The sequence below is a fragment of the Puccinia triticina genome, chromosome 8A (assembly GCF_026914185.1).
Source record: "Puccinia triticina chromosome 8A, complete sequence".
In the NCBI taxonomy this organism is placed as follows: Eukaryota; Fungi; Basidiomycota; class Pucciniomycetes; order Pucciniales; family Pucciniaceae; genus Puccinia; species Puccinia triticina.
In genome coordinates this window covers 3,173,626-3,186,227 of record NC_070565.1, presented here as the reverse complement: position 1 = coordinate 3,186,227, position 12,602 = coordinate 3,173,626, and the positions used below count along the sequence as shown (strand labels likewise).

At 45.1% G+C, this 12,602-nt stretch overlaps 2 protein-coding genes across 2 annotated transcripts; both read left to right on the top strand.

Moving 5' to 3' along the window:
• Positions 1-608: 608 nt before the first annotated feature.
• PtA15_8A299 (uncharacterized protein) lies at positions 609-1,957 on the top strand (the record flags this gene model as incomplete). The annotated part of the gene is made up of 4 exons (XM_053171713.1): positions 609-646; positions 702-861; positions 946-1,151; positions 1,918-1,957. The coding sequence occupies 4 exons, from the start codon at positions 609-611 to the stop codon at positions 1,955-1,957; spliced, it is 444 nt and encodes a 147-aa protein (XP_053022950.1).
• A 9,943-nt stretch (positions 1,958-11,900) lies between these two features.
• PtA15_8A298 (uncharacterized protein) lies at positions 11,901-12,086 on the top strand (the record flags this gene model as incomplete). Its single annotated transcript, XM_053171712.1, has 1 exon — positions 11,901-12,086. One exon carries the CDS (start codon positions 11,901-11,903, stop codon positions 12,084-12,086), a length of 186 nt encoding a protein of 61 aa, XP_053022949.1.
• Positions 12,087-12,602: the final 516 nt, after the last annotated feature.

The following is a 12,602-nucleotide window of genomic DNA, read 5'->3' as shown; positions in this document are numbered from 1 at the left end:
AGGCCCAAAGGCCCTATGGATGACCCTCCAGCTGTGCCGGAGCAACAAGCAAAAGTGGGCCGGTTGGTAAACTAGCCAAGGGGGGCCTAACCAAGCAGTTAGGGGCCTCCCAGGGAGGGGGCGGACAAAACCAAATCCCCTGCAGATCCATCCTTCCACTTCCCTCCCCTTATATACCCACCAGCAGCACCGCACCACACCTTGCCAACCTGTAACCGCCTTGGGGACACTACTGATACCACGCCTGCCCGTTGCTGTGGCAAACACCAACCAGGAACGCCCTATGCCACACCTTCAGCACACCCCCCTCTGTCCAACAATCACGACAGCCCAGGCGGACACCTCCTGCACTTCTTCTGGACCAATCCGCCCCACTGGCCCCGCGACCTAGCTGCCACAGTCGCTCGGCCCAAGCGGGAGAACTTGGCCAGCTTCATCCGCTCCGCTACCCACTTGGCCATCTGTGGTCAGCTAACTTAACTGTCTCCTACTTGATATTACAAAACCATTAAGCAGGAGAAGAAGAAGATGACAAAAAACAAGAAGAACAAGAAGATGGAGTAGGCATCAACAGACTGAGTAAGAATACACACACACACACACTAGCCATGCCCCAGAAGACCGACCACCCTGCTGAACGAGCACAGTTGCCAGGCTACGGCCACCAGCCTCAGCATTTCCCCAGCGCTCATCCCCCTCAGCAGCAGCCAGAAACCATCCACAACCACAAATAAACCCCACGCGGCCTTTGTCCTGTTGGTCGAATGGTTCCTCATGAACGCCAAGCGCAAATTCACCGTCGTCAAGCGCCAGTTCAAAGTCAAGAACGTGGACGGTGATGTCCAATCCCGTTGCTCCCAGGTCAGTCCCGTCTCTAAATATCTTGCTTTGATCACCTAAACCTCGTCCCTACTGACTTTGGAAGTGGCTTTCTCCGTGGACAAGGCCATTGGGGACGTGGCAACTGTCACCCAGCTACCGTCGGCAAAAAACGCCAAAACGGGTGCGCCCCTGCTGATCTTCCTGACTAAACAACAGGGCATCCTGTGCCCGGTGGCCGCGCTCAGGCGAAGACTTTCTGGGACCGACTCTTCCAGGACCTTCCTTTTTGGATACCTCAAAGGCGGCAAATGGTTCCATTTGGCAAAGAAGTACGTTTTATCTTGGGTACGGACGGCCCTTCCCCAAAAGGGTCACGCCGGGATACTTGGACATAGTTTTTGTGTAGGCGGCGCCTCGCGAAGACTTGCATTGGGCATGAGCGTCGAGGACGTCTGCACCCTAGGGAGGTGGACCTCCCGCTGCTAGAGGCTCTACATCAGGCTGTATGGCCAAGGCAATGTGGCCAGAACAAAGGCGATATTGGGGAACGTCGCAGGGTGGAGATTGAGTAGTTTGTTTTGATTTATACTTGTCTTCTACGGAGTGTGGGAGCTGTGCGCGGCTCAGGCTCCTACGAAACCTTGAGTTCATGGGTTTGCGCCCGAAACCTACACCTTCTTTGCTTTGTGGTCAAAATACACTCATTTCTACCCCTTGGTTGAGGTAAGAAAGGGGAAAAAACCCTTTCTGCCTCACTTCCCCCAAATCAATAAAGCTCTTATAAATCACCAAAAGAAAGCGTCAGGCGAGGAACTCTTTGGCCCCCTGTGTTGCACAGATTGCCATTACGTCAATTTGGCGCATATAGAAGTCGTTGAATGGCATCCAGGATTGTTTCAATTATCTTTGTGTTGTCAATAAATATTAATCATTTTGCATGAGAAGGCATGTCAAGGTATGGTGAGGGGGCCTTTTAACATAGTGACAAACCATTTCAACTCATATTTCCATCTTTTACAATAACTAAGTGGGAAAAATATCAACTTGGGAAACAATCAATCATTTATGAGATTCATTGCACGCAAAATGTGACAGGAAGAATTGGTTTAGGGGTGGAAATTCTGAAAAAGTGTAAAAACTTGTATTTTTTGTGGTTGGGCAATTCCATTCATTAAACTGCTGTGTCTTGCACAGAAGAGGGTGGTGTGTGACATTGTGGAAGTCCCTCAAATCAAACAGCAAAAAAGATGTGACATTGTGGCTGCTGTAGCAAACCTGAAACAAATGCAAGGACTGTGCCCACAATGTTTACGTAAACTGTGGAGAACATACCTAATATTGCATGCAATGTTTAATGTGGTGCTGCTCTTGATAGATGCTCCTGCTGTAAGGAGGAAAGTTGTTCAACAATGAGGGGGCTGATGGAAAAGAGATTTCACACTTCAACTTACACTACAATAAAAATCTAAAACCTTCCAGAAGCTCAAAGGAAGCTTGAAGTTGAGGTTATAATCAAACCTTTCTCAAATTTTATTCCTTCAAATAATTTCCCCTCCCCCATCATATACAGCCATTGCTCAACTTTCACTACATCCACCATGCCTTCTCCTCACCTCAAGACTAGCCTAGCCGCTAGGCCTATTGGTAGCCATACATCTCCTTCAATGTAATGTAAGGGATACAACAATGAATTCCTTGTTGACTTACCCCTGTTCAGAGCTCTTAAGAATGTACGGCTTCCTTTCTGGAGTGGGACTGCTCACATTTGAAATGAAATATATTTACTCCAGGATGGCTTGTGTATGTGCCAGAGTCGGGGGGATTGAGTGCTGGGGGCTTATTCCCTGCAGCGGCGTAGCCGCCTTAAACTCTAGTTTCAAAATAATCCCAAATCTCTTCAAACACACCCAGGAGGGGTGATCAAGATTCCAGAATCTCAAAATTTGAGGAATCAAAATTTTGAACAGGCAGTATGCCTGTATGGTTGCCAGGTCACTGGTGCCTCAGACCCCCCCCCCCCCCATTTAATGGCTGTATTGGGTTGGCGGAGTTCGCCGGGCGGGGGTCGGCCGCATGAAAAAATTTACTGCTGCAGTGCCAATATACCCAATTGCCTCAACGTTCCACAATTGGATCGCAGTCACTACAAAAATCCTGATGGCCTACCGTTACTAACACCTGCAGGAAAACCAAATTCCCCAGAAAACCTGGGACCACCAGGGGCAATATGATCCTGACCTTGGCGGCGGAGGCACGGGAAAAAACGCTTGGGTTCAATCTTGGCGCTGATGATCCAAATGTCCATGGAGGCGGCCGCACAGGAAATGTCACACCATTCAGCCAAGGCTGAACAGGCAAGCTGTATTCTATCCAGCTTGCCTGTGTCACAGACATCTCGCCTTTGCCTGCCCACTCCGGCAGGCTACTTGCTCAGGGATGCACAAATGTTTATATGTGCACCCTGTTGTTTGAAGCTTTTCCGAGAGAATTTCGAAATCAAAAATCTTTCATCTTGATTTCATTTTTGTTTCAAAATTCTTTTTGAATACTTTCAAAATAAAACTCGAAAATTGGTTTATAATTGGGGCCTGAGTCAGATGCGAAGAAGACACTCCCTGATTGAGCCAGTTCAAAAGGGAAACGTTAGAGGGGAAAAGAATACAAAGAAGAGATTCCTTGTTTCAGGGGGTGTTGGGGGAGACACATCTGGCCAAAGGTTGTTTGAGGTCAAGCAGTACACAGGTGAAGCGTTGGTCAATTGAAAACATAAAAGGCAACCTCTTTCCAACTTCCTATTCCACAGCCAACCTTCCCCTGTTGCATTTGTACTGGCTGGAGGTCGAGCTCGCCATTAGCCCCCCCCTGTCCCCTCCCACTTGGGCCAGGCCGGAGAGGGTTAAACCCGGCCCCGTTTTACCCATGCTTGTCATGGCCTGGGGGGTCAGTCTGAGGCATTTATGTTTGGGGGCTATTCTCATATCTTGGATGCAAATTTCATACCTGTAATTAAAAAAAAATGTATTTGGCAAATTTGTAAATAGTTGTTTTTATGTCTACTTCCACATTTGTAAAGGGTAAACCGGCCTTGATCTTTGTTTTTAGTCTTTCCCTGTATTTCCTTTTCTTCAATAATTTAAAGGGGAAAACCTTGATCTAAATTTCCACAAAAGTGTGGATTTACTATACTTAGATGACAATTTTTTTTTGTTCTCATGACAAAAAAAAAAATCACATCATGCACCTTGTCCCCATACATGTACACAAGAGGTCCAAGAATCATTACTGCCACAATTTCTGGAATCCATCTGATGTGCTCTGGTGTAAAACCCCCGCGTCGTGGGTTTCACAAACCCTTTCACAGAAACCATCCCAGACCCATATAGTCCTAGCAGCTTCCCCCCTCCTAGCTCAGTAGAGAACCAACCCCAACTGGAGGACTTTCCATGCAATCTGGGACCCCGCAGATGATGGTTTATACCCAAAAAGTCTAAATTTTTCCAGGGAAATCTAGCTTTCTGGCTCTAGATCACTTCTGGGAGGCCCACAGATCTCAACGGGAATTCATCCACTGATTGTTCCCTCTGAGCTGGCTTTAAAATAAGATCCCCGCACATTGGTATCAGAATTTTCAAAACCTTCTCTCCTAGTACCATGGCCTCTTGCCCAGTGATGAGCTTTGCTCTTAAATCTGCATGTGACTTCCCTGTTCACTGCAATTTTTAGGCAAAATGTTTTGTGTTATGATTGAGCCCTAGAGTTCAATTCCTTCAAAGTTGGCTTTTTTCATCTCCCATATCTTATGTGACACAGATTTGATGGGTTTTTGAATCACACTATAGCTGTCAGGCCAGTGGAAATAAAACCTACTCAACACTGGTTGGAGGATCTACCAGCGCACCAAGGTGTGAGAGGTACCCGCAACGGTGTATCCGCTGCGCTGCATATAGCGTAGCGAAGTGGTTAGCGCAGCGATTTTTTGGGTCGCTGCGCTACGCGCTACGCGCAGCGGGCAGATTGCTGCGCTACGCGCTTTTTGATTTTCCCGGAAAAAAAATCAAAAAATAGCGCGCTAAAGAAGGGATCACGTAGCGGTCAGCGCCGCTTTTTTCTATGCCATGTGGGATCAAAAAAAAAAAAAAGGAAAAAGGGTTTAACATACATAAAAACATGTTTAGAACATAAAACTGTTCCGCTATCCGCTAATTTAGCGGGTAGCGTAGCAAATTTTTGCTTTTGCTGCGCTTTCACTAATGGCCCTGGGAGGGTAGCGGAATATCGCTGCGCGTAGCGAGTAGCGCAGCGGTGTTCTCGCTGCGCTATCGCTTTTTGGTCTGGTCACGTAGCGGTCAACCGCTGCGCTACGCTTAAAGGCCGCTTTTTTTAGCGTAGCGCAGCGGATACACCGTTGGTACCCGGGTACCGCACTGCTTTTTTCAAAATAAATGGGCACCCCACCCCGCCCGGTGGGTGCCAGAGGTGTACCAGTGATTTACCAGCTGTAATTCACCTATTTTTTCATGTCAGATCAATCCCTAATCCATGCAAACTAAGGAATATATTTGTTTCTTTACTACTTGAACTAATTTAACTAGTTGAACATGTTATTACCCATAAGAACAACTTGTTGTCTTTTTTGACTCCAATAACTTGGCTTTTGGAATTCACCTGGGACTTCTTCTGGTCTTTGAGGGCCTGTTACCATTTGTTTTCTTTGAGTAGAAGGCAACTTGTGAGCCTGTGTCTCCTATGTGACAGCAGGACACAAGAAAAAATGGGGGTAATAGTTTGGATTTCTTGGGATAAAGAAAGACAAACAAGGAGAGAGAAAGAAAAAGAGAAAGAGAGAAGATCAGGCCTAGACTTTAAGTCTATTAAATATGATCTGGGCTATTCTCAACCTGGAAAAGTTGGATGCCAGCTGTGCCAGGCCAAGAGAGTGCAACAGCCTCCACTCACAACAAGGAAATTTTGGTGGGATTCAGAAGTAGGGTTACTACTCTGCTCTGGTTATACAGGTCTTAACCAGAGACAAACTTTTGATCTTTGAAGTGTTGAAGAGTTGAGAGCAACAGGGAGAGAAGCAGTCAAGAGAAACAGATTTCACTCTGGATAAACAAGGTAAGTCAGAGAGGGAACTTACTGTCAATATCTGGCTTGATACTGGGAGCTAAGCGGCCTCTGTGGGTGATCCTGGGGTTTGTCCTGAGGGTGTTCTGTGGTCCTGGTTGGCTGGTTGTCTGGTGTCTGAAGTCTGTGGATCCTCCTGCTTCATGGGGGATCCTGATTCGAAAATTTTCAAAGTTGGATGACATAATCACACATGTAGATGTGGTTTGGAGCGCTCAGGCACGACTACACGGCGCCACTGCTAACGGTGGGCCGCTACGCTACATTTAGTCTGTGGTTCAGCACAGCGTAGCGGATCTAAACTACAAATGACGGGGTTTTCTGTTAGCGGACAGTGATTTCCCGCTACCACTAACAGGCACCCCTTGAAACTACAGGGCCTCTATCGCCGCTATCAGCGCTAGCAGTGCTATTCAACCGCTAAAGAGGCTGATAGCGCTGTTAGCGCCCGTTAGTGTAGCGTAGCAACCCGTAGTGGGCGCTGCAGCTAACAGCACTTTTTCAGTAACTACGCAACACTAAACTAGCGGATTGCGCAAGCTACGGATAGTTTAGCGTAGCGGCCCACCGTTTCCACTGCGCATGCGTGTCACAAACCACAAACTCTATGAAGGAGTAGAGATATTGGAAAGTGATCAGTGAACACTAGGGTCAAGATTGCATGGGAAATCAGAATATGAAGTAAAAACAACCTTATGTCTTAAGGTTAAAAAGATATAAACACATTTAGGTACAAAATGGAGATAAAATGTAGTTTTAGGTCAACTGTGTTGACTCTAAGGCTGACACAACTGTCATAGCTCTACTTATTGACTCAGGCGCAAGTTTTTTCCTTTCTTCTGAAATTAAATAATCCCAACCAAAGCTAAAGGCTTGTTTGAAATAAACAGATGTTGCTACAGAGTATAATATAAGATATACCTGTCAGATACAGTTGATTCAATCTTGATGAGGATATCAAACTTACCTGGGAATGCTAAAACATCTAGAGCCATGTGCATAGTCTTGGGAATAATGCTTGTATGATTTTCCAAAATTTCCGGTTTCATTGACCAAGGGCAATCACAAATTTTGCATATCATTTCCACATGGTGCGTTAGAGATGTCATCAGGTGCCTTGTGTCTGTGGGCAGGTACCTGCCAGCGTCCAACAGGTACCCGCTGGTGGGTGCGGGCGTCTGGCCTCTGGTGGAACAGGTACCTCCCGGCACCTGCCATGGTAAAAGAGCCAGATATATGTATATATATATATGCATATACAAGGGGAAGCCCCCAAATTTGGGGTTCCAGGGGGTGTTAAAGTCATAGGGGTTTGTAAATCACACCAAGGGCATACACCACGGCTCCACTTGTAAAGTGAGTCGCGCGGCGGGCAGACCCTCCCGTCAGATTTGGGTTGGGCTGTCCTGGCAGGACGTCAAGCAGCCCTTTGGTGTGGTATGCTTTATGGTTACCCATCTAGCCCATTTCAAAATTTCTTCTTTTCTCATATGTACACTCTCAAATCAACCACTGGATTCTACGGCCAAAACTACACAGGACACCATGGACAACACACCTTAAACCCCTCTGGATCACAAGTTACAGCCCCTTCAAGACACTATCATTCAGTTACACACACACAAAACACCATACTCAGGTCATGTAATCTATTACATGAACCACACTTACCCAGGACATGTAATCTGTTACATGGACCACCCTGACAGCTTGTCTACCCTCTACATATACTTTACCTCATCAGCTGCACTAATTTCATTGTGCTATGCACATGTCATGCAGTGTCATGCAGTGTTATGCACACTTGATGCAGGCTTATGCAGTCTTATGCAGGTGCATGCAGACTAGTGCAATAGGGGCTGCAGTCTGACAGTTGAGAAATGACATCATGCAGGTGTCAAGATAGCAAAAACCCCTCATGCAGCTTGAAGAGGACATCATTTGACAGGCCAGGCCAGCTAAAACATCTCACCTCCTATCTCTCACTAGCTAAATTCCCTCATATGACATCACGACCTCATGTGACCTGTCAACCACCAGCCAAAATACCTCATTGTAGCTTTCAGGGCAGCTAAAACCCCTCATTCTCTTGTTCCCCTGGAGCTAAAATGTCTAACTCTTTTCTATTTAAGGAGGCTCTCCTCCCCCCAGTTGTAATTTCTCTCAGCAAACTACTTGCACTCAGCTTACCCCATAACAGTACAACACTTGCTCACTCTACAGTATTAGCCCCACTCTATATTGTGGTTTTAAAACCCTTACATACAAATTACAACCTCATTACAACACTTACACATCAGCTACATCACCATAACCCTTAAGCCACCTGCTCAAAGTAGGCTATCTTTTGATACACCTCCACTATCACTACATTAAACCTTCCAATCGTAGATTGGGGGGCTTGTTTTAGTGTCTAGTGACCCAGGAAAGGCAGATGTAACCTCATTCATCCCTTTCCGCACTCAGCAAAAGGTTCTCAGGAACACTTTTGAGCTTTACATTGGGTCGGCCTGACCCTGCACAACCACCCGTCGGCTGTTCCTCTCAACAGGGAGGGCAGGCCAACCTCTTCCAACCGTGCCAACCCGCAAGGCAGCATAGTTGGCTTGTCTGATAGGTCCGGCAAACCCATCTGCCCGGTGGGTCAGTATGGTTGGCCGGCCCTCAAGCTTGTCAACAGGTTGGCTGCCCCCCAAAATGAGCCAAGCTTCCCAACGAGTCACCGGACTAGTCGGCCTGTCCGTTGGCCTAAGGTCAAAAACTCACTTGGTAAAGTGAGTTTCCTGAGACCATCAGTACAATCTGCCAAGCGTGCTCGCGGATTGTACATAGAAGAGAAAAAAAAATGTTGGACTTTGCACTGTTTGCTCTTCATGACAAGTAGAGAATGCGGTATATGTTCGTGACTAAGATGGATGCTGATATGAATATTGCTGTTATCGTAGTGGTCGTCAGCAATCACACCAGTGAGCAATCATTCTCCGGATGTATGGTGCGGTCGCCGTATTGACCCTCCCTTTGGATGATTTTTGCTGCTCGGATCTCATCATGACCCTGGGCCCCACAGCCAACGTCTGGGTAATCCCAGCTTGAAGCCCAAAGTCCGGGTAGGATTTGTGGCCTAGCCGCCATCAGGGGCAGCGGACCTTCCCAGCATATACTCCTCCCAACGTCTGCCATGCAAAGTTTAACTGCAGGGGCGTAGAGGGGGTGGCCAACGTTGGCCGGACGTCTGCCCGCCGTCCAACTGCAACTGTGGTGTAGCCCCCAAATTTGGGGTTACAGGGGGTGTGAAAGTCACAGGATGTGAAACCCCCAAAAGGGAATGGGACAGAGCAAAGGAAATGACATAAAATTTTCAAACCTTTGATGATGCAATTTCAGGGTGACTATGCATTCAGTCAAAGGAGAAACCAAATTTCAACTGAAAAATAGGTCAAAAAACAATGTTTCAAGTGAAAACTGGGTGAAATAAGGGCATTTTATTTTGGGAAAAGACACAAAATTTGTTACTGAAAAGTAAATATTTGGAAAAATGGTGATGAGAGATACTCAAAAACTCTGAAAATGTGAGAGAACTTCCTTTTAAACAATTTTTGAAGTTTATTATGAAGGCTGGCCGCTTTCAGGCTGTGGAATCACTACCTTAGTAGTTTGGCTTGACTTGCTTCTTGACAATGCAAAACACAGGTTCATGAAGTACAATATCAAAATTACCAATTTTTTGACCTTGAGATTTATTGGTTGTGAGCGAGGAGGCCAGATTGACAGTAAATTTCTTGTGTATGAGTTTGAAAGGCAGTCCAGACAGCTCCAGACTTATCTGGGTCCGATGTGAAAGGAATGTGACTCTGAGGGATGAGAACAGAATCATTAACTCTGTTACCTAATACAACTCTTGTGTAAATCACATTTGGGCCCAACCTGGTTCCATTACAAAGTCCCATTGTCCAATCAAGGTTCCTGAGCATTATTATTAAGCAATTTGGTTACCTGTTGGGAGTTTGTAAACTCTTTGATCTACATTTGTAGCATTATCAGTAAGCCTTATTGAGTGATTTGGATTTATTTCAGATGGAACAAATTCAAACTGTTGCATGAGAGGATATTAAAGGGAAAGGATTGTTTGGATTCTTTGCATAAGTCCTGGAAGTAGATCTTGACCATGAACTCTGTGGTTTTCAAACTCATTTTCTGTCATATATGTCTAGCTGTAAGAATTTGGGGAATTCCTGTGCAAGTGGAAGCAAACTTCCAATTTTATGGTGAATTGTACCCTTCACCTTGAAGGTATGGATACCTTCACCTTGATTGTTGAGTGCATCTCTGGTTGAGGCATATATTAACTCCAAGAGATGTAAATGTGAAGTTGCTATTTATCAAGAGGATGGATATAATGAGTTGATTTCCCTCAGGTATATTGGGTTGATATGTAATTTTGAAGATCTGAAGCAATTCAGGGGGTGGGGGTGGTTTTTATGAAGTGATCCTGCCTCGGCGGCAGCAAAGTTAGGTTGTTTATCCTGTGAAGATTATGGCTTGACACTTCACACAACATCTCACTGCCCTCAAAATTTCTGGCCTGAACCCAGGAGGCTCAGTCCAACACCATGCATTTGGTCTGTTTACATGATTCTTGGAATATTTCCGAAGGAATGGTTACCTGTGAAATCATGTTCAACCAAATTTCCAGCAGGAGGATCATTTAAAAATCCTTCTCTTGAGATAAACTTGAATCAATTTGTTCCTGAATAAAGCCCAAATCAATTTCAGATGGTTCATTCCATTTTGCGGGTATTTGCACAGGTGATAGATTTGAAGAATATTCATAAGTTTGAAATGGACTCTGCATATTTCTTGGTGAAGCACTCTGGGAGTTGAGCAAGTTAAAAATAGACAACCTGGAGGTGTGGTTGCCATGCTTGTTATTTCCATGCTGGGATGGAGATTTTTGCAAGCTGTGTTCAGATTGGTTTTGTGGTGGAGGATTGAAATTGTAAGAAGATTCATGATTTAGATGATACGTCTGTGTATGATTTAGATGATACTGTGTTTAGATTGGTTTTGTGTTTGACAATTGAAATTGTCAGGAGATTCATGATTTTGATGATACTGTGTATGCAGGGGTCTGTTGTCAATATTGATGGAAATTTGGGGATGAAGACCACTCATGATTTGGATTATTTGATTGTTGAGTATGAGGAAAATCTTGAGGCTGATAAATAGAATGTTGGTGCTCCTGCCACAGAGAAAAAGAACATGGGAATGTGAATATTGCTGGTAATGATGGAAGGGCAAGAATTGATGATAATGGGATTGTTGAGAATGAAGAGAGTGTGAAAGTTGATGATGATGGGATTGTCAAGCATATATGATGAGGGGAATTATGGAGGTGTTATGGTTGCTGAATTCATGCAGATCAATTATCAGTTTAACATTGCATGAATGAAACTGGTGTCTGTAAGAGTCCATTTGAGCAATCTGCTTGAATGGGCTTGATTATTGGGTAGGAGAATTTTCCAAAGTACCTTTTGCAAGGCTTAAACTTTGGAATGTCAATGCTTTGTAAAAATACATGGCAACTGGGGAATTATTGAGATTTACAAGGCTTCTCCTACAAGGTATGCCTTGGAAACTAAAGCCTTGTAAATAATGCCGGGGAATATTCCCCCTCAGGACAAACATTGTACAGTTTCACAGGGGTGTATTTACAATCTTTGCAACACATCAGAGTAATAAAACATGTCTCCGTGTTTTAATTGAAAATTACAATGGATCCTTAAAACACGGCTCACCTTTGTATTTGAAGAACATAGCCAAAATGCATGTTCAAATTGTGGGCAAGGATTTTCCCCTGCTTCCAAGTCACTTTTGCACCCCTCAAAGGCTCCCTCTTGTTGCTCATCTCCGGCCCACCCTAACACCCAGCTCAAGTCTTCCTCCCTTTAAACATGTCCACTGCAGAATCCCAAATAGACAGTGACTACAATCTTCACAACGTCAAAACCCAAGAATCAGATAGCTCTGAAGCTTCGGACAATGTTGAAGCCCAAGAATCAGATAGCTCTGAAGCTTTGGAGGAAGCACCAGTCCGCACTTGGAAAACCCAAGCCCGTGGAAGTTTTCAAGAAAGATAATGAAGAGGAAACTGATGAACATGCAGCAGCGAAGCCACAGAAATATTTTTTGCTGCCAACAGGGAACGAGGTCACTTTCATTGACCACGGTTTCACATGAGACTCAGAAGGATATCCCCTCCTCCCAAACGGGAACACTGTATTTGTCAAGCCTGCCGGAGTCAGCATCACCAACTGGGGTGAAGTAGGCTTTACCAAGACCGTTGGGACTGAGTACCATTCAAATGGGCTCTGGAAGCAGAGAAGACTCAACTGCCTTGGTGTTCTCTGTTGTGACCTCCCTGAGTTTCAGTGTGCGGGTTTGCCTCCAACTGGAAAAGTACCCATGGACAAATATTTCAAAAAAGTCAGTACCTTTTTTTGGTTCATACTTTGTCTGCTTTGTCTTCTTTTTTTTTTGCTGATTTTGTTCTTTCTGTCATTTGAATCAGGCACCCTAATTGCCAAGTTCAAGCCGGGAAATGCCTGGGAAATGTGAGACACATTACTTGCAAGAACACCATTGCGCGGTTTGAT